General features: G+C 35.5%; 1 protein-coding gene across 9 annotated transcripts in view; it reads right to left on the reverse strand.

Annotated features, from left to right (window-relative positions):
* Positions 1–23,193, reverse strand: part of Trak2 (trafficking kinesin protein 2) — a 63,760-nt gene that overhangs the window by 12,214 nt on the left and 28,353 nt on the right. For 7 of the 9 annotated variants that reach the window (XM_078017854.1, XM_078017853.1, XM_078017852.1 and 4 more), the window contains 7 exons: positions 14,961–15,052; positions 12,552–12,668; positions 11,413–11,622; positions 10,733–10,811; positions 3,549–3,679; positions 3,099–3,173; positions 1,863–2,000 (listed from right to left, as the gene is read on the reverse strand). In XM_078017854.1, coding sequence (XP_077873980.1) covers positions 1,863–2,000; positions 3,099–3,173; positions 3,549–3,679; positions 10,733–10,811; positions 11,413–11,622; positions 12,552–12,668; positions 14,961–15,052 — 842 coding nt within the window. The remainder of the gene's footprint in view (positions 1–1,862; positions 2,001–3,098; positions 3,174–3,548; positions 3,680–10,732; positions 10,812–11,412; positions 11,623–12,551; positions 12,669–14,960; positions 15,053–23,193) is intronic. The other 2 variants (XM_078017857.1, XM_078017856.1) reach the window with 1 other exon arrangement.

Here is a 23,193-nt window from a genome sequence, read left to right on the forward strand (position 1 = left end):
TTGAGCTGAGAATAACTGGAACTAAAGCCAATCATGTGAACTTGAGATTTTTATTATATATACATATGTAAATATAAACATGAGTGGAAAAACAGATCTATGTATTGTCTAGGTATATATGTGAAATAGAAAATATTTCCTAGCTTTATCTGCTGAGAGGGCCTAGAAGCAAAAATACTCTAGTGGTAATGGGTATACCCAGCACCCAGTCTTGCATTCAGAATACCATTCCTCTGTAAAAATGTCATCAGAGCTCCTTGAAGAAAGGGCCAATTCCAGGGCTGGGACAAAAAGTAAATACAAGCTTGAAGGAAATCCCACTGGCCATCTCTGGCACAATTTAAATATCAAAATACACAATAATAATATTTTATAATCCATTGAATAAAATAGGAATTTATATTGATATAACTCAAGGAGCAAATGAATAAATAAATAGGGTAGAAAAGCTCTTACAAAAGAATGTCATTAATAATGTAGAAAAATGGAATTAGAAAAATCACCATTTGGCAATCACAATAGTAATAACCAAACCAGATGAGAACAATGAATGAGAACAATCAATGGAGCTAACACCATGGATGGAAAGTCTGAGGAGAAATAGGACATTTAATTTCAAAGTCTCTCTGCACAAAATACTAATATCATGAATAAAGTAATATATAGACATTGTGTAGCCTCCTGTTATGATGCACTGAGAATAATATGGCATTAAATTGTGGACATTCTATAAAGGTTATGAAATAAAAAAACAAAAGAATCTCCCTTGGTTTAAATTACTAAATGCTATGCATCTTTTAAAGGACATTATTGGGAGAACTGGGAAAATATCTATGGGCTCTGTGGATTAGATAACAGTATTACACATCAAGTCAACTTCCTTATGCTGGTCATAGTGTGATTATGTAGGCAAGTCCTCCAGAGTGTCCTTGCTTTTAGCAGACACACACTTACATACTAAGGGGTACTATGTTGTATCTGCAACTTATTAAATGGTCCAGAATTTAAAAAAGGACAGACATGTAATTAGTAAATACAGTAGTATGTTAATAGTTGAAGAATATATGAGAGTTCTCTTTACTATATTTGGAATTTTAAATCCAAAATTATTTCAAAATTAAAAAACAAAACTTCTACCCTCATATCCTTAAGAAAATCTACCAAAATTTAGAGTTTTGGTATTTTAAAAATTTCACAGGACTCCATGTAACTCCATGTAAGTATTTAAGAACCAGATTGCTAAGGTAAATGTTTGAACCAACATCACAAATTCTGGCATAAACTCAGAAGCTTTTATTAATTTCTACCATTAAAAATATACTGTCTACTACATCATGTACAACCAGAAGAATGAGAAATTATACTCCATTATATATGATGTATCAAAATGCATTCTGTCGTCTATAACTAATTAAAACAAATAAAAAAAAAGATACTGTCTACTAATGAATTAAATAACTCCTGTTCTCATGGGGCTTACATTCTAAATGGAGTTAAACATAACAAGAAACTTCAAGAGGTACTGAAAGAGGTTTTAGATGCTTAAAGTACTGTTTAAATAATTAGTAGATGATGGGCCTCAGGTGAGATGAACCATGTTTAAGTAGCTCTTAGTACACAGATTAAAATGTAATTTCCTTACAGCTCATCTTACTTATTACAATACTCTAGAAGGTCATCTGTTAGAATTAGTAAGAGTATTAAGATAGAGATATATCAAATTGAAGTCTAAATCTATAACTGGATCTCAGAAACAAGAACAAACCATGTTATCTCGAGGCAACTTATGCCATCACAAATCCTTTCACTCTGAGGACAATCTAATCTTTTCCTCAAATTCATGGCATCTTTCTGTTTCTTACCCCAGTAAAAGCTCCATAAGATTGAGAGAAGTACAGATGAGCAGCAGGGCCAGATCTGCTACGAAGTTCCTTTATTTCTTCTTGGGATTCATGTAACATTCCCAAACACTCCATATTCCTGTCTTGTAACTCATGTAGCTGAAAGAAAGGACAGCAGTGTACTTCACTATCTTCTCAAAACAACAATGGGAAAAAACCACAGAAATCCTGGGGATAAGTATTAATTTTATCCAGAGGGTTAAGCTAACTTTATCAAGCTTACAGAGGAGGTTTAAAAGATATGGTCAAGTCATATCTTTCCTTTAAACATCACTCTGAAGTCTTTAAGTGACAAGATCAAGAGTACAGAAAGTGTTGTACTTGATATCAGGCTGTTCAATCATCCGAAACAAGTAGTTTTTCCCTCTTGTTTCAGAATCTTCTTTTACAGCTAGATACACAAGTCTGGTAAAAGAGTATATAATTTTCAGAACTGAAAAAATTTCTTATAGTATGTGTACTGTTACTCATCAGAATCACCAGAGCCAGGGATGTTCATTAAAATGAACATCTAGCAGCTGGGCACGGTGGTACACACTAAGATTCCAGTGGCTCAGAAGGCAAAGCCAGCCTCAGCAGTTTAGCAAGGCCCTAAGCAATTTAGTGAGACCCTGTCTTAAAAAAGGGCTGGGGATGTGTTTCAGTGGTTAAGCACCCTTGGGTTCAATCCCTAGTATCAAAAAATAAAAAGTACATTCTAGGCCCTTGCTCTAAATTAACTGAAATAGAAACTCTTGGGATGGTGCCTGGGCATTTCCATTGAAAACCTGCTCTCCCAGGTGATTCTTATGCATACTAAATTACCACTAAGTTATATCTAACATATAAAATGTTTATGTAGACAGAAAGTAAAAGTTTTGCTATTTCTCTTACTACTGAGAAATGATCTTATTTAAAAACTGCTGGACTTTTTTAGGCAGACCAGTAAAAGGGTCCTATATTTCTAAAGAATCTTACAAAGGTCAAGGTTTTCCCTACTAATCAAGAAGGATGTTGCCATTATTAGTTTTAGAGACAGAATTTTAAAAATGCTTTTCTTCACAGATCTTATAATTTCATCTTAATCTTTGGCTGTTTTTCAAACCTGGTAATTCCCCTTTAATAATTTAGTCTCAAAGACAGAAAAAAAAAACCAAAAAACAAAACTACTCATCCCAGCCCTCCTGAATTACACGAAATCAAGGAAGATTTCACTACCTCCATTGTCAGTTGTCGCTGGGCATCTTTGGAAGCTTGTAGGTGAAGTCTTAGTTCTTCCTTTTCAATCACATGCTAACAATATATTAAAAGAGACACATGAGGCTTTCCCATATTAAAAATGGCTACTCCTTCCCTTTTAAAAACATCTTAAAAGTTTCTCTGTGGGACATGTATTCTTAAGTCCTTTAAAAGGCTTTTAAAAGCCAATTAAGAACAATAAAGTGAGCAAAATTTCTAAGGAAAATCTAACACCATTTAAGAGAAAAATAGTGACTCCAAACTATTTAAGATATTTTAGGAAATAAGGAAGATTAAAACAGTAATTAAACTAAGGCATTAAAAAGGGCTGGGGACTTGTATATTTTGCTCCATGTATCTAGTGCTGCTTAGCAAACAGTACCAGGTCAGCACTTAGCAAACATTAGCTGAATGAATGAATACACCTACTTCTTTAAGTTTGTGCTGCAGATCTACAATCTGAGACAAAAGCGAGGAGATTTCCTCTTGGTATCGAATCAGTTCATCACTCTTCCCTGACAATTCTTCAGTCATTTTGGACATCTGAGCATTTGTTTCTCCTAGGAAGCAAAATTAAAAGGTATAGCAAGGGTTAGCAAACTACTGCCTATAGGCTGAATTCTGATTAGTAACAAGGAGTGGACAAGCATAAATACATTTTTCTTTAACATAAATTACAAAAGCTTTTTCTGAGATAGGCAAATGCTGGGAATTATACAGGAGACAATGATACTGAAAAGAGATGACTTATAAAGGCCAAAGGCTAAATGTTTTACTTCAATTTTTTTCTTTATGTAAGACAGTTGTTCCAATATTTCTCTTAATAACGGACTAAAAAACTAAAAGGAAAGCTAAGTGAATTACATATTTTTGCAAGCATTAACAGGCAATTTCATTTGTCTTTGAGAACTCTTCAGGGATATGTAACTTAAATCCCACAAACAATGATAATTAATCTTAACTAATCTAACAAAGGAACAGTTACAGAATGGGACAGTCACAATCTGTGACAGAATGTGATAAAGCTACTGAGATGCTTCTGTGTGAGACAGACTTTCTGGGCTACCCAGAAAACTAAGTAGGATCTCCAGAGTAATTCTTGCAGCCTAGCATTCTTGCATGTACATAAAATAGAACCTTCAGAATTCCACTGGAGAAATAAACCTGTATTTCATATGAAAAACTGACATCTAATTACAAGTGGAAAAACTACTTTGCACTGTTGTATGAAAGTTATTTTTAACTTGATGGAGAGCCTCTTGTATTTCAAAGGATAATAATAGAAAGGGAGGAGACCTGGAGCTGAGCTTTGGGGAAAGTCACTTCTTTCTGAAGTTGGTAAAGGTAGTAGAGAAGATTCAATTACATTCTTTTTGGTTCTCTAACATTCTGTTACTCCAAGGTGTCATATTTTGAGACGCACAGCCAAAATGAATTGATGTGACATTATCATATTGTCTTTCAATATAAAAGGCTATGTTTACAGAGAAATTAAATCTTTTTCTGGTGAACTCAATCTTTTTCTATGATTTATTTTTTAAATTGTTTTAGAGAACATTACTTTAAATCATATTCCTGTCCTTACTGGAATATTTGGGTGTTCCATAAACATTAGATTTTATGCCATATTTTAAGCCCTTGTTCTGCCTCTAATCGGTTTTCTGACTTTGGCAAATCATATCCTCTCTAGGATTATTTCCTCAGCAACAAAATGAGAGCTTTAATTCTTTTCTTGCTATTATGTTATAATTTATTTATAGAAATACAGGGCTTGGATCTCATGAAAATCAAAGGGAAATCAGCAGAGAAAAGGGTAGGAAAAGGGGAGTGAGTGGGGAGGTGGTGGGAAGCGATACTGACCAAATTATATTGTTATATTGTGCGAATGTATGAATATGTAATAAGAAATCTCATCATTATGTACAACTATAATGCACCAATAAAAACATGTGAAAGGAGGGAAAAAAAGAAATTCAGGGCCTTCTTTAATGATGATGGTTATTTGAAACATGTATTTCTTTTTTTTTTCTTGGCAATATGATTTTAATTTTTAAAAGCATTTAATTTCACAAAACATATTCATCATTTTTGCATAGATAAATGTTGTGGCAATTTTTTGAATGAAATTTTGGTTTCCTAAAGAAATTATGGATACACTATAAATTTATAAATGAAAGGCCATTTATCAAAGTTATAAATATAAGTGGTTCCTGTGTTGATGCCTGTGTAAACGGAAAGTGGTTTAATATCTATTGGTTTTGTGAATAGTTAGCACTGCAAAAGAATATAGATATTGTCATTCTTACATGGTGTCATAACATTGGCAAAGTGGTGAGAACAACATGCAATATTTTTTGAATAGCATGGCATTTCTTTGAATTACTGCTGGCAATAGAACATAAATCAGCCTTAATGATAGATATTCTAAAGATGTTTATTAATCTATTCATTTAATCTAAAATACTCACTCTTGGCATTTATAGAGCCAGTTCAAAGGAAGTGGCAACCGTTCTAAACACCAGTCATTACTTTTACGGGTTCCATAATTATGTCAGCAAAGTCTGGTCGGAATCTAGATCAGAATGCATAAACATCTATTCCTCCTAATCTATGCTGAAGATACTTGTTTAGCCAAAATATATTTTTCTTTTGTGTGTCTAAATAAACTCTCAATTTGTTCTACTCTTAATGAAATGTACTACATGATTCTCCATTTGAATCCTGTTTTTAAATCCCATTTTTCTTTGTTCCTGCCTCCCTACTGCACTCCCTCCCTGTCTCATTCTCTCAACTGCAAAATAATCTCCACTGTGTAAACTTGGACGGAAAAGGACTGGAAAACTGACAAAATTCCTCTGTTCCAAATTAAGAAATAGTATATGGTATGTGATTTTGACAACATGTAATGGAATTAAAGACAGGTAGGAAGGCTAGAAGTAGAGAACATAGAGAGGGATATTGCACAGGAAAGGTCACAGAAACCCATAGAAATTAAACAGAAGAGTTAGCTTTGCAGATGTCATGGAGTAGATGGCATGAGTGTGTATGTGCCCAGAGGGGCACATTATTAACATATGGAAAAATCTGGTCATAAAGGTAACTTCTGGATAATGTAAAAAAGTTCCAATTTTTCTCCATCTTGAAGGGAGCATGTTAGTGCTCTGTCTTCATTTGGTAGCAAGTTGGAGGCAGTAGCATTGTCTCAACTGTATCATCCTCTCAGGCTTTTGATCAAGCTGAAACAGATTCTTTGTCCCAAAGCCTTGTTGAAAAAAAAAATTTTTTTTGTACAAGTTCATTCTGACTTGGTTCCGGTGCACCTCTCTTCAAGCACAGAGTAGAATGACTTTTATCTTTTTCCTTGGACTAGGCATAAGGATTGTGTTTCAGAGGGAAATGGGGCACTGTTAAATGAAGGAGACTCTATGGATGCTAGGTTAAAAAAAAAAAAAAAAGAATGGTTGGCTGCCAGAATAATCACAATGAGTATATATAATCAGCCTGCCCCAGTTTTGCATTTCAGATTCAACTGTGGATCAAAAGTATTCAGAAAAAATTCAGAAAGTCCCCAAAAGCAAAACTTGAAATTGCTGCTTACCAAATGCTACTCTGAATCCACATTAGTGCATAAGAATTATATGAAGTATTGCAAGTAATCTAGAGAGGGTGTAATGTGTATGGGAGGGTGTGTATAAGTCATTTGCAAATACTATGCCATTTTATATGAGGGACTTGAACATCTGTGAAGTTTGCTGTTTGTATGGTAGGGGTGGAAGGTGTTCCTGGAACCAATTTGCCCTGGATACTAAGGGAGAACTGTGTACATGAAATTTTTTTTAAAAAAATATAATTCCAGATGCCTATGGATTTCCTAGAAATCCCAAGATCCTGGGTTAAGAACGTTTAAAAGTAATACTGAATCATTGCTGTCTGGACCAAACAAAAAACAGCATCAGTAACTATAACCATCCAGGTGAATGAATTGTTAGTGGAATTGTTTCCAGAATAAAGAAACAAAATTAGTATAATAGATAACTAGTGGTTGAATTGATAATATCCAAATTAAGAAGTAGTTACATTTTCTTATTATCTAAAGTGGAAGTGAATGGATTAGTTTGGGCATATTTCTTTGCCATTATTCTGTATAAGAAAAAGATACAATCTTTCATTCAAGGATAGACCTTATCCTGGCAACATTAGAAAACTTGAATTAAATGGAAGTCAAAGTTTTCTAATGTTGGCTCAACCACTGGAATTGCTGTGGAAGCCTATGTCTGTATACATCTTTAATAGCTTCAATTTAGTGCAGTTTTTTAAAAGTATTAAAGTAATTTGTAAAGGAAAATAATTTACTAATTTTTCTTCTTTATAGCTCTGTTTTATTTTGAAACGTTGATGAAGTCACTTATTTTCTTAATTTTTTTTTTTAATTATTGGTCGTTCAAAACCTTACACAGTTCTTAATACATCATATTTCACAGTTTGATTCAAGCGGGTTATGAACTCCCAACTTTACCCCGTATACAGATTGCTGTATCACATCAGTTACCCTTCCATTGATTGACATATTGCCTTTCTAGTGTCTGATGTATTCTGCTGTCTGTCCTATTCTCTACTATCCCCCCTCCCCTCCCCTCCCCTCCTCTTTTCTCTCTCTACCCCTTCTACTGTAAATCATTTCTTCCATTTGTATTATCTTGTCTTACCCCTCCTTTCCTCTTATATATCATTTTGTATAACCCTGAGGATCGCCTTCCATTTCCATGCGATTTCCCTTCTCACTCCCTTTCCCTCCCACCTCTCATCCCTGTTTAATGTAAATCTTCTTCTCAAGCTCTTCGTCCCTACCCTGTCCTTGTTTACTCCCCTTATATCAAAGGGGTCATTTGGTATTTGTTTTTTAAAGATTGACTAGCTTCACTTAGCATAATCTGCTCTAATGCCATCCATTTCCCTCCAAATTCTATGATTTTGTCATTTTTTAATGCAGAGTAATACTCCATTGTGTATAAATGCCACATTTTTTTAATCCATTCATCTATTGAAGGGCATCTAGGTTGGTTCCACAATCTTGCTATAGTGAATTGTGCTGCTATGAACATCGATGTAGCAGTGTCCCTGTAGCATGCTCTTATTAGGTCTTTAGGGAATAAACCGAGAAGGGGAATAGCTGGGTCAAATGGTGGTTCCATTCCCAGCTTTCCAAGAAATCTCCATACTGCTTTCCAAATTGGCTGCACCAATTTGCAGTCCCACCAGCAATGAATAAGAGTGCCCTTTTCCCCGCATCCTCTCCAGCACTTATTGTTGTTTGACTTCCTAATGGCTGCCAATCTTACTGGAGTGAGATGGTATCTTAGGGTAGTTTTGATTTGCATTTCTCTGACTGCTAGCGATGGTGAGCATTTTTTCATGTACTTATTGATTGATTGTATGTCCTCCTCTGAGAAGTGTCTGTTCAGGTCCTTGGCCCATTTATTGATTGGGTTATTTGTTATCTTATTGTCTAATTTTTTGAGTTCTTTGTATATTCTGGTTATTAGGGCTCTATCTGAAGTGTGTGGATTAAAGATTTGTTCCCAGGATGTAGGCTCCCTGTTTATCTCTCTTATTGTTTCTTTTGCTGAGAAAAAACTTTTTAGTTTGAGTAAGTCCCATTTGTTGATTCTAGTTGTTAACTCTTGCGCTATGGGTGTCCTATTGAGGAATTTGGGGCCCGATCCCACGGTATGTAGATCATAACCAACTTTTTCTTCTATCAGATGCCATGTCTCTGATTTAATATCAAGCTCCTTGATCCATTTTGAGTTAACTTTTGTGCATGGTGAGAGATAGGGATTCAGATTCATTTTGATGCAAATGGATTTCCAGTTTTCCCAGCACCATTTGTTGAAGATGCTATCCTTCCTCCATTGCATGCTTTTAGCCCCTTTATCAAATATAAGATAGTTGTAGTTTTGTGGATTGGTTACTGTGTCCTCTATTCTGTACCATTGGTCCACCTGCCTGTTTTGGTACCAGTACCATGCTGTTTTTGTTACTATTGCTCTGTAGTATATTTTGAAGTCTGGAATCGCTATACCACCTGATTCACACTTCCTGCTTAGCATTGTTTTTGCTATTCTGGGTCTTTTATTATTCCATATGAATTTCATGATTCTTTTATCTATTTCTACAAGAAATGCCGTTGGGATTTTGATTGGCATTGCATTGAACTTATAGAGAACTTTTGGTAATATCGCCATTTTGATAATGTTAGTTCTGCCTATCCATGAGCAGGGTATATTTTTCCATCTTCTAAGGTCTTCTTCTATATCTTTCTTTAGGGTTCTGTAATTTTCATTATATAAATCTTTCACCTCTTTTGTTAGGTTGATTCCCAAGTATTTTATTTTTTTGGGGGATATTGTGAATGGAGTAGTTGTCCTCATTTCCATTTCAGAGGATTTGTCGCTGATATACAGGAATGCCTTTGATTTATGCGTGTTGATCTTATATCCTGCCACTTTGCTGAATTCATTTATTAGCTCTAATAGCTTCTTTGTAGACCCTTTTGGGTCCGCTAGGTATAGGATCATATCATCTGCAAATAGTGATAATTTAAGTTCTTCTTTTCCTATTTTTATGCCTTTAATTTCTTTTGACTGTCTAATTGCTCTGGCCAGTGTTTCGAGGACTATGTTGAACAGAAGTGGTGAGAGAGGGCATCCCTGTCTTGTACCAGATCTTAGAGGGAATGCCTTCAATTTTTCTCCATTTAGAATGATGCTGGCCTGTGGTTTATCGTAGATTGCTTTTACAATGTTGAGATATGTTCCAGTTATCCCTAATTTTTCTAGAGTTTTGAACATAAAGGGATGCTGTACTTTGTCGAATGCTTTTTCTGCATCTATCGAGATGATCATATGGTTCTTATTTTTAAGTCTATTGATGTGGTGAATAACATTTATTGATTTCCGTATATTGAACCAGCCTTGCATCTCAGGGATGAATCCTACTTGATCATGGTGAAACATGTATTTCTTAAAAATACATGTGGTATCTTATTTAGGGTTGTAGGCTCAATGTGATATTATAGAACTTTTAGTAATTGCTATGGATTAGATGTGGTCTGTCTTTCAAAGGTTGATGTGTTGGAAAAATGTGGTGGTGTGGAGGTAGTGAGATCTCTAGGAGGTGGGACCTAGTGGAAGGTATTTGGGTCATGAGGACACTGCCTACAGAAGGGATTAAAGCTGGTCTCTCCAATTATGTTAGATTTCTAGATTTTGGTTGTTATAAAGCAAGAACACCTCAAATGCTTGGCCCCTTTTGCATACAGCTAGCTCCCTTTCCACCTCTCTGCCATGTTGTAAGCCAGCCAGGACCCTTGCCAGGATGTAGTCATCACAATCTTTGGAATCTCTAGCCACTAGAATTGTGAGCTAAATAAGCCTCTTTACTTTGTAAGTTACTCATTCTCAGGTATTTGTTATAGCAACACAAAATAGACTAAGTAAATTTTAAACTGTTTCTTGAGATACTTCTACTGAAACTATTAATCAAATTTCCGAGTTGGAGATTTCCTAACAAAAAATTGCAAAGGCTATGAAACAGAATATATTACTACTTACGAAGTTCTTTAACACAGTCATTCACAAGCTGTTGTTCCTTCTCTTCATAAGTACAAGTTTCTGTCTTTATATGACAAGCCTTCAAGAAAAAAAAAAATCAGTCTGTGACAATATCGTCTAATGCTTTTGTATTAACAACTACAAAAGGCTTTGTTGTTTAAAAATTTAAGCTCACCACTTTCAAAGGAAAAAAAATACTAACAGTCTGTCAAACTTTACCTACCACAAAATAAATATAGGGAAAAGAACATGAAAAGCATCTCTCCTCATTGCTCTCAGGGTCTTTGCACACGCCCATTCAAGCCCCCTGTAATCTATATCTCTAATGAATTTCTAGGCTTGGTTAAAATGTCACTTGCTTAAGTAGGACATCTTTGATTCACTACATTATGCCAGCTCATAGAAACCTGAATTTTTTTGGACGTAGTTCTTCTTCCAGTTACTTATTTATATATATAAACTCCATTTGATGTCCATCCTATGCTATGGCCATCCCCATTTTACTTGTCAACCTGCTATCATCCACTTTTCAGTGGGCTCTAAGTAACAATGGAAGGCAAACAGTTCCTTGTCTGCCAACCCTTAATAAGAATGTTATGCCATAATTTATCTCAATTCTACCTGCAACTGAACCTTGTAGCCTTTAAAGTAAAGGACAATGAGAATGAGGTCAAATATACCTTGGATCGAAGAGCCATGTTCTCTTCTTCCAGTTCCTTGAGCTTTTCTTGTAGCATGTCCAGCTGTAGCAAACCTTGAGATAAGCTAAAGGACTCATTGAACCTAAGAGGTGTAGAACAGCTGGAATCAGTTTCACTCTCTTCAGAAGCAATAGAGACGATTCGAAGTAATTCATCTTTCTTGGATAGCTCATGTTGCAGCTGATTAACCTGCGTATAAAAAGTGCTTGATTATAGCTTCTACTATGTGGAACAACTGTTTTTTGCCATAAAAAATTATAAAATCAGATGCTAGATTTGAATGACAAAAATAACAAGTGTTAAACAAATCCCAGATACTTTCTAAAATACAGTTTTTGACCATTAACTCAACTAATATCGATTTTTATTTAGTAGGTAAGAAGAAAATTCAATTTTCATACTCTAAAAGATAAGAAAATAGAAGAAAATTTCACTTAAGATGATGATACAATCTTAGTTGAAAACAATACAGAACAACCTTCAAAGTACCAGTACAGACCCCCTACTTCAAATTTTCAACCCAAGAGCTTATACTTTAAGTTATATATAACTTTGCATGTCTTCCTAGCAATATTAATTTTAGTTCTAGGAAATAAATATTTTCAACATAGACATAAATATTATCAACTATAATATATTTATAAAAGATACACGAAACCTGATAAAAATAACAAGTTATAGGAAATCTGAAATTTAACCATTCAAGTTGACAATAAATTAGTTCTTAATACAAATATTTATTGATATGGAATAAATGCATTTTTAAAAATTTCTTTTTCTTTTCTGCCTTTTGTTTTGGCTTCAGAGTAAAGATACCTACACTTTATGATCACATACAAAGACTTCATGCAAAGGGGTAAGGACAGTCTTAGGATCTAAGCAGGGTGCTAGAAGCACTATGGATACTGAATATAGGCTTTAATTGACTAAGGTAGGGTCACCTGAGTGTTCTATATAGTAACATTTCATTTCTCTACTATTTAGTTTGATGGTTGCCAACAGGGACTGGTATTTACCTACTACCATCATTTCAAGGATATCTGGGAACATAAAGGTCTCCACTACACAAGACCTAAACGTTTAGTTTCATGCTGCAAATACTAAATCAAAGATTTTACTTGATCAAAGGCTTGTCCCAATTGCTCTTCCAAGGCTTCATTTTGCTCAGACAAGACATGATTCCGCTTTAAGAGAGCTTGTCCAATTCGAGCAGCTAGCTCCAGATCACGATCTCTCTGTTAAAACACCAAATAAACACACTTCTTTGAGTACTAATAGAATTAGATGTCAGCTTAGAAATTCTGCAGTCAATTTTGATAAACTCAAAAGCAATCTCCTATAAAACATTGAGATTCATTTTAATGACCAGATACTGCAAATGAATACAGGGTCAGGCACACACAGGTAGTGTTTAATAAATATTAATCAGGGCTGGGGCTGTAGCTCAGTGGCAGAGTGCTTGCCTAGCATGGGTGAGGCACTGGGTTTGACCCTTAGCACCACCTAAAAATAAATAAAATAAAGGCATGATGGCCATCAACTACAAAAAATTAAAAAAATTAATCAAATGGATGACTACTAGAGTTATAAATGCAGAAGAGCGTCTCTTTTTTTGAGACTGAGTCACAGTTTATTGATCATTCTAGTCACTAGAGCCCAACAATTAAACCCTTAAACTTATAACTGGAGAATTAGAAAAATTAATAGAGGCTTTAAAAAAAATAAGGATGGGGGATGGAAATATAGCTCAATAGTAGAACGTGCATTTAGCATGCTCGGGGACCTGGGTTAAACCCCCAGTGAACAACCCCCACTTTCCCCCCACAAGATGGAAACTATACCATAAAAGCCCAAATATCTGTTAAGCATAATTGTGTATTAAGTATGATAATGATACAGAATTAGCCATTTAAGATATGGGGATCATATCATATTGAAAATAGTTTTGTTTAAGGCAAAGTTTATATGCACTCTTGCCAGTAGCTTGGAGGAAAACACAGTGAAGAGCCCCACTGACAAATGGTGTAAGAATAATGATGTGAAATAAAATAAGGAATAAAGAATTGGAAATTTGAGGCTCAGGGGTCTGCCTCTAGGAGAAGAGAGTCTAATGAAGTTGGTGGTAAGTGATGCAGGGAGGCCAAGCAACAAGCCTTAATTCAGAGTTATGGTCAGTTAGAGCCATCTGTATGGTAGTGGTAAGGATTATATTCATGACATGGAAAACTGTCACATATCTCTAACTGCCTAAAATATGAGTTCAGTTTACATTAATCATTATGAATAAAATTGTTTCCCTCCCATAGCACATAAAAATGGATGGATTATCTCCCAAGTATCAAGGTCATTTATCTCATTTAAATATAGGCTAAGTGGCATATACAAAAATTAGTCTGAAAATCTGGGGAGGAGAGGGGGCAGGTATATGTCAAAGAGAAAGTCAAATGAAACAGATACAAGAAGAGAACACTATTGACTATTAACTGGAAGAGATACACTATACATGTTTAAAATGCCATAAACAAACTAAGATCAAATAGATCAAACTGAAAATGAAAAAAGGAAATGCTTTCATGTTATAGTTTAGATATGAGGTGTCCTCCAAAAAACTCATGTATGAGACAATGCAAGAAAGTTTAGAGGTGAAATCACTGGGTTATGAAAGCCTTAACAGGTGCATTAATTCACTTGAATATATTAACTGAGTTATAACTGTAATCAAGTAGGATGTTGCTGGAGGGGGAAGGTCACTGGGGCATGCCTTTGGGGTATACATTTTGTCCCTGGTGAGCAGATCTCTCTCTGCTTCCTGATTGTATGTCCTGAGCTGTTTTCCACCACACTCTTTCACCATGATGTTCTGCCTTACCTCAAGCCCAGAGGAATGGAATCTGCTGTTAATGGACTGAGACCTCTGAAACCATGAATGCCAAACAAACTTCTCCTTCTCAAACTGTGCTTGTAGGTCTTTTGGTACAGTGACAAAAAAGCTGACTGAAAGACTGCAGCTATTTATTTGCAATGGATCCCCATTTGCAATGGATCTTCTTGAATGGGCGGCTCTACTCCAGCATAACAGCAGGGACAATTTAAAAACAATATCTTTTTCTAGAAGATATAGTCCAGCCTGCACCATATTAACCAATCAGTCAACTGATCGATCAATCAGTCCTCTATAACTTCACAACAATCAACGGTTCAGAAACCATTTAGTTTGTGATGTAATATGGTATGCCAGATGTTTCAGTTGTAACAATCTTACCCAAAAAGAACCCAGAGCCCAGACGTCACCATTTTTCATCTAATGTGCAAATCTGATAGATTACAAATGATCCTCAGTTTTAGCTTTTTTTAAGAAAATATTTTTAAAGTTGGAGATGGACACATTACCTTTATTTGTTTATTTGTATGTGGTGCTGGGGATTAAACCTAGTGCCTCACACATGCTAGGTAAGCACTCACTAAGCTACAACCCCGGTCCCCAGTTTTAGCTTTTTGTATTAGAGAAATAAAAGATAAACTCCTACCTCTGCAAGGAGATGTGTAACCATGTCAATGTCATTGTAAGTTTTGGTCATCTGCTCCACTCTGTCTGTACCTAGAACTAAGTTAAAAATAACTTAAGAAATAAGAGAAAATTTAAAATACTCATAAGAATTAAAAGATAACAACAAAAGCTCCATATTTTTACAAAAAGTCATTCTGGAGTATTAAAATGTATGTGAAAAAAGGAAAGATTTTTCTTGTATTAGCCAATCAGGAAACAGACTAACCATTACAAAGTCCACATCATACAAAGAATTTAAAAGTATCAAATGATCAGAAGGCACTCACTTCTTGATCACTTCCCCTGCCCTTGGGAAAATCAGAAGCTTGGCCTAGTCACATCTGAGAGTGCGGCCTGGGAGAATGGATTAAGCTGTCCACTGTAGTTTAAGCCCTATTTAAATTAAAGTTACTGAGGGCTGAGTTAGTGAGGGGTAATGCAGTTAGAGAGGAATTTAATTAACATTCTCCTGTGATTTTGTTGACCATGAAAGATTATCTAACATATAACCTTTTTTTTTTTTTTTTTTTGGTACTGGGGATTGAATTTAGAGGCACTCAACCACTGAGCCACATCCCTAGCCCTATTTTGTATTTTATTTAGAGATAGGGTCTTACCGATTTGCTTAGTGCCTTGTTTTTGCTGAGGCTAGCTTTGAACTTGGAATCCTCCTGCCTCAGTCTCCCAAATTGCTGGGATTACAGGCATGCACACCGAGCCAGGCTAACATGTAATCTAATGTAAACTTTGTAGGACTTTGAGCCACAATCCTTTTAAATTTAATTAAAAACCCTTTATCTGTAATAATCTACATAGTTTCTACATCTTTGCTATAAAATTAATTGTATGCCATATTATTAGTTGCATAATTTAACCACAGTGATAAGGGAAAGGGGCATTTGGGCCTATAGGAATAAATAATTTAAGTGGGACACTTAAATTCTTAGCATGAACAAAGAATTAAAAAATTAAGACAGATACCTACAGTAAGTGGTCTCTTCTACTTCGGATCACACAATAACAAATCAGAAGTAAAAAAACAAATATTCATGCTGTAAATTAGTTACAGAAAGCCAGCCAATGATTGCAAAACCAAATATAATCTGGAGCAGTGCTTCATATTTAATGTATCTGGAGGAGTTCTAGGGCACTGATAGCATGTAGAAGATTCCCTGGTGTTCTAACATGAAGCCAGGGATGAAAAACACCAATCTAGCTAGGTATGGTATCACATTCCTGTAATCCTAGCGGCTCGGCAGTTTGATGCAGGAGGATCATAAGTTCAAAGCCAGTCTCAGCAAACTTGGGAGGCCCTTAGCAACTTAGCAAACCCTGTCTCAAAATTTAAAAATAAAAAGGGCTGGGGATGTGGCTCAATGGTTAAACACCCTTGGGTTTAACCCTTAGTACCAAAAAAATAAAAATAAAAACCTCTAAAACCAAAAACCAAACAAACACCGCACCCCCTTTGCTCCCCCTAAAACTAAAACTAACAAATGCACAAATGGGAGAACCAGGAATCCTAGAAAATCAGTTAAAAACATTTTTTACATAATTTTTTAAAAAATTTCCAATCAGAGTGGAGATGAAGTAACAGATTTAACTTGGAGTAAAGCCTGTAGGCTAAAGCATGTAATAAACAACTGTGAATCATAAATCAAATAGGATAAAAGGAGAAGGAGAAAAGGATACTAATATAGTTAAGAACTATTAAGAATAAAACTTATTTTAGACAAGAGAAATGAAAACATAGTGCCTAAAAATGTTTACCATTTATAGGCAATTTATAGGAATAGTATGAAAATTTCAAGTTAAACCTTAAGAAATTATTCAGTTTATCTTATTTTTTCCCATGAGATATCTTCTCTAAGAGAAATTATTATATGACATATTTTAAGACCACAAAGCAAAGTATTAGTGGCAAGGACAGGATTTTAACATGCAGGTGATAATGTGCAACTCACAAGGTCATTAGAAAAGTAAGGAGCTCTTCCTGTTACCAAGTTACAGGCCAGACTCTGGGGGTCCCAACAAGTCAGGCCCAGCCACTCACCAACAAACAAACAAACAAAAGCAATGGGGAAAACAGGAAAGAATTTTAATCCATATGGCCATAATGAGAATGGAAAATTGAGATCAAGCATCTCAGTCCCAACTTCTTTGGGGAATTGATGGGAGTTTTAGGTTAAAATAGAGGAAACATTGGGGCAGGAGGCAAGAGGCACACACAATTAAAGTCTTGGTCAAACTGTTGTCTGGCTGATTGTTATCTCAGTTCTGGTTCTGTGAGTGGCTCCAGGGATGTCCTTATAAAAAATCTCTATTAGCTGTATCTGTTAGTTATATGATAGACATTTATCTATCAGACCTATAATCCTGGGAGGGGGCAACTCAGTTTCAGGAAGCAACTGCTCCTGCTTAGGGGAGCAGTTTCATCCTCAGGTGATCTGCTTGTTAAGACTCTGCTATTCATGGAAGGCTTAGGGCAACAACTAGAGAGTTCTAGGTGCCACTTTAGCAGTCTTTAAGAGGACTTCATGCAGCTGACAGATGAAGGTCCTTGAAAATCTTGAAAATATCCTATTCTTATCTTAGTGTCCTCAGTCTTGAAGAAAGACAAGATAGGTTGGATAAATTTAGGGCCAATAAATCTTCTATTGCCAGTGTTTAGATAAAATCTCCTTAAATGATTAGCATGCCTTTGTGCAGAGCGGAGTATGAATCTGAAGACTAACACAAAATGAAGGCAGAAATGCCAAGATTCATTTCTGTTTTTAGTTCCCCACTGGGTATCTGCAGACCCAAATGAAGTCAGTGCTTTGTGTTCCTACCATGCTGCTCTTTCTACCTCAGCTCCATTAAAAACATTAAAAAAGCCCTAATGGAATACCAGAGTATAATACACCTAAGACAGTGGAATGAAATTGATCAAACTATCATATGCACATTTATAAATACACCACAGTGAATTTCACCTTTATGTGTATCTATAAGGCACTAATTTAAAAAACTATAAACAAATGAAGCCCACTAGAGTAGTGGAAAAGGAACAGGGAGAGGGAGAAGAGGAGGGACAGGAGAAATACTGGGGACTGAATTGTAGCAAATTACGTTCCACGTCTGTATAGTTACTTCAAAAAGAATCCTAATCTTATATATAACTATAATGCACTAATAAAAAAAGAAAAAAAAAAGAAACCACATACTCATGAATATATCAAACAGTATAAATCCCCATTTTGCTTTTTAAAGTGAGAAGATATCTATGCATATCTATTTGTAAGAAAGGCTGGTCGGACATACATTAAAATGTCAACAGATGTTATCTCAGTAGGGATTATTAAAAAAAAAACAGCAACACTTGTTAAGAGTTTTCAAAACACAAAAATGAACTTTAAAATGCTTAAATATTTATTATGTCAAACAGTTAACAACCTTAATTTCCAATTCTTATGTTTTATGTGAAACGGCCTATGGTCCAGGCCCCAAAGACTGGACTACTTCCAAGTCAGCCTCAAAGCAGATAAGGAACACAATGGCTTCCTCTCTGCAACCTAATCAGTGGTCCTCTCTTCCTTCACACAAGGTTCTCAGTAAAGATTCTTCTTGGGATGATTCCAAAAGAGCTCAGAGAAAAGCTCTTAGAATCCTCTTGGTATTTAGGTACTGTAATTAAATGCTTCAAAAGTTATACACTGAGAGAGGCAAGAAGGCAGCCTTTATTCGAATCAATCCTATCAAAATCTATTTTCCCTTTACTGCTCAGCTGTTAAAACAAAAAATATGTTAAATGGCTCAGAAATTAGGAATGATCCCTGCTGATCATTAGCAATGATCCAGACTGAACTTTCCTAACTCTCTCTCTTAAAAAAAAAAAAAAAAAAAAAAAATATATATATATATATATATATATATATACATCAGGGAGATAATAAACATTTTTATGGAACAATTTTGCCACTTGGTTTCTGAGAGTTGTTAATGTTCACACTTTGAGTATAATAGTTGGAAAATCTAATGTTTCTGAAAATATGGTGTGGAGGGCTAGTACATAGAAGAGCTTCACTAATCCTTACTTTCTGTGTTCTATCCCTGTCTAATCCATTCTCATATTTTTTTTTTTCAGGATGGGAAACACCAATGTTACTCCATTCTGAATTGTCATTTATATGAGGTGCTCAATAATTCTTTAATATGTCCCTTCCAAGATAGGTTCTTATCATAATTTCTGAATTTTAAAAAGAACTCTAATCTTTCATCAGTCTCCAACCTTCCCTCACCAAAACCCAAAACTGAATCAAAAAAAAAAAAAAAAAAAAAAAAAAAACAAAAACAAAAAAGGGCTGGGGATATAGCTCAGTTGGTAGAGTGCTTGCCTGGCATGCACAAGGCCCTGGGTTCAATCCCTAGCAACGTAAAAAAAAAAAAAAGAAAAAAAAAGAAAAGCACCTACCACTTGCATAGTAAAACAGTTTCTGACAACTATAAGCAGGTCTTGTGGTTTTAACCCTAAAGAAGTGACTGCATGTAGTTCTGACTATTTGGGAGACTGAGGCAGGAATATCACAAGTTCAAGGTTGGCCTGGGCAACTCAGGGAGACCCTGTCTCAAAATAAAATAAAAAAGACTGGAGACATATCAGTAGTAGAGTGCTTACCCAACATGTGTGAGGCCCTGGGTTCAAACATTTCTACAATATAAAAAACTGTAGTATAAAAACTGAGATGTATTTGGACATATAGCTAAATTTTTCTCATGAAAATGAGAGGGTTGATCTAGAGGGATTGTAACTCTGCTAATCTCTAGGACCTGGCTCATAATTAATGTTTTCTGAACATTATCAGTCATTTCCATACCATTAATGGCTTTAGAGGGCAGAACACAAAGGAAAGTGCATGTACCAATAAGAAGTAATAATTTCTACAAGTGTATTTCTCTGCAAAGTTTTATATTCTCCCTAATTCCTTAATTTTCTAATTAAGGTCCTTGTAAAAAAGGTCATTAGCTTTGGTTTATAATGCTTTGTATCAGTGCTTCTCAAATTTAACAGTGCATCAGCATTACCAGGAAGATATATTGAAGCAGAGTGCTGTGTCTCACCCCTGGAGTTTCTGTAGGTGGATTAGGGGCTCAAGAATCTGCATTACTAATGAGTTATCAAGTGATGTGGACGGCAGGGTTCACATTTGGGGAACACTGCCTTAAATAAAACTTATATATAATAAATCCCATGCCCCTTCCCTCTTCTTATGCCTTAGAGAGTGGTCCTTGATTCCCAAATAAAATCTCCAGAAAGGCACATCAGGTTTTTATTTTTAGCTTTTACATGAACAAGGTTCTTTCTATACCTTATGTGTTTTTATTGTACAGCTAACACCATAGCTAGGGCTTACCTGTAAAAAGATAAGGAAACACCTGGAGTAACCTGCATGCACAGTAACACATTCATTAAGCATCTTGAGCTTTGTAAGTGACGCGGCATTATTTTTTGGGCCCACTCACAGCTCTCAAGCATTTTATTTATTTATTTATTTATTTATTTTGGTACTAGGAGTGAAACCCAGGGGCACTTTACCACTGACCTACATACCCACCCCTGTTTATTTTTTGAGACTAGGTCTCACTAAGTTGCTGAGGCTAGCCTGCAACTTGCATGTGCCACCATACCTGGATCAAGCATTCTATTTTAAAAATAAATAATCTATTTCTGGTCTGGGTGACTTCATAGACCTTCATTCATGTGACATAGGCTCCTAAACCCAAATGTTTCCTACTAAATCACTATTCTCACAGCTCTAATTCTTTGTATTATACTAGGGGAAGTCGCCTTTGCCTGTGCCACCCCTTTTTTTGTGTGTGTATGTGGGGGAGTGGTTGTACTGGGGATTGAACTCAAGGGCACTAGACCACTGAGCCACATCCTCAGCCCTATTTTGTATTTCATTTAGAGACGGTCTCACTGAGATTTTTAGCACCTCTCTTTTGCTGAGGTTGGCTTTGAAGTTGCGATTTTCCTTCCTTAGGCTCCCAAGCCACTGGGATTATAGGTGACGCTAGATTTAAAGATAGGTAGTTAGTGTAGCTAGGTAAATTGGGTCTGATACAGAGAAAAATAGACTTGAGTCTAATAAAGAAAATGGAGTCTATCTGAGTCTGGGAAATCAGAAACGGCACCTGGGAGACTGAAATGTTATTGTCCCCAGGGTCCCCTGGACCATCCTAAAGAACTGTTAATGAAGCAACTCCCAGCAGATAGGGAGGTGCTAATCAATTCAGCCTAAGCCCCACACCACCCCCACATTGGCCCACCAGTTTCCCACCTTTTGGCCTTCCCACCTGCATCCTCCAACAGGAGGATAAAGGGAAATAAGCAAGATAAAGGACAGGAATGTAGAAGGATAAAGAAAACCTTAGATATAAAAGGGATGGGACTTTCCACCTTTTGGATCCCCTGCATCCTGGGGGTGGAGGTGGGGGAGTCTGTTCTGCTATCCTTCAATAAAGCCTTTTGCTTTCTACTCTCCTGCTTCTCTCGTGTTATACTTCAGCATTTGGGGAAGCAAGGACTTGTCAAGGTAACCAGCAGTATCATAGGCGAGTGCCACCATGCCAGCTACTTCTTTGTATTAGTTATTAAAATTTCATTTTATTGAGCACAAGTACCCATTGCAACAGGAGAGGAGTACAGATAAGGAGCTAAAGCAGCACGAGGGAGCAGAACCCTAGATGTCCTGCCAGGGTATGTAATAATAATAAATTTTGATGTCTCAGGAGGATAGAAAATTCTGAGAAAGGGTAGAAGAATGTTTTACATGTCAAACTTTGCTCAATTGCTAAATAAAATGAATCACTTGTTTTTTACATTCATTGGATGCAAATCCATAATGAAGTTTATTTACATTTGATTGAATTATTAACCCAAAGAATTGATACCTTTAAAATCAGTGAAATTACAGTACAGAGAAAAAAATATTATGACAATTAAAATCATAGATTAGTAGATGGGCGGGGTGGTACATGCCTATAATCCCAGCAGCTCTGGAGGCTCAGACAAGTTCAAAGCCAACCTCAGCAGCGGTGAGGCACTAAGCAACTCAGTGAGACCCTGTCTCTAAATAAAATACAAAATAGGGCTGCAGATGTGACTCAGTGGTTGAATGTCCCTGAGTCCAATCCTTGGTACAAAAAAAAAATAAATCATAGCCTATTTATTTCCTGATCTTAGGTATATTATTTATAGTTCAATTTTCAAATTTGTTGAAGTGAAAATAGTACCATTAGACTAAAGGAATAGAATACTTTTTCAGAACCTTGACGTACAGACCTGTATCCCATTAATAATCTCAAGTTGAAAACTTTGCTCCTTGGTCATTTTGAATAAAGTCTTGAGAAGTATTTTAGAATTTCTTTACATTTTATTTCTAGTCAATTTAAAATTGTTCTAGAAGAGACTTCATTAAAACATGATCCTGAGTCATTTTTCTAGCCCACCCTTCCCTCTTCATGGCCTGAAGTACAAAAAACATTAAAATAAAAGGCTGTTTGGGTTATTTTATCAAAATAATGACAAACTAAATTTCTCAAATAAAAACTTAATAAAAACCATGAGAGCTTTAGTTTAACTTAATTCAGCTACTTAAAAGAAAACTTACGGACAGAAATACAGTTTTATTTGGGCTTTGTGATATTTCAATTCAAGTTTAAACAATGTTTATAATTATTCCCCCTGGGCAATAAGTTCTACAAGAAGTAAATAAGAGACTGTGGTTCTAGGAAACTACCAGTAAAAACCAGTTAGTTAATGATTACTATGGAATTGAAACTTTCATAACAATTATTCTCCAGCAACAATCTTCCATTAAAAACATTGAAGCACTCACTGGGAAAAATGTCTAGCACTTGATGAAATCTCTCATTTAGTTTAAATTAAAAGAAGTTCACAAACATATCAATAATGAATTTAGACTTTCCTTTTAAATTCTAACAGCTTCTATGCACACAACATTTTTATACTGAATTAAGTAAATGGGAAGAAAAAAAAAAAAAGGAAAAGAAAAAGCTTAGCCTTAATGTAGAACTGTGGGAGAAGAACAAATGGGAAGAGGTTTCCATACTTCAAAGTTTAAAAACTCCTTTATTTAATTTTGTCATTTCTGGCAGCTTGGTATAAAGCAGAACTATTTCAGAACAAATTAGGCTTACCCTCTCAAAGA

Source organism: Ictidomys tridecemlineatus, chromosome 7, assembly GCF_052094955.1.
Source record: "Ictidomys tridecemlineatus isolate mIctTri1 chromosome 7, mIctTri1.hap1, whole genome shotgun sequence".
Classification (NCBI taxonomy): Eukaryota; Metazoa; Chordata; class Mammalia; order Rodentia; family Sciuridae; genus Ictidomys; species Ictidomys tridecemlineatus.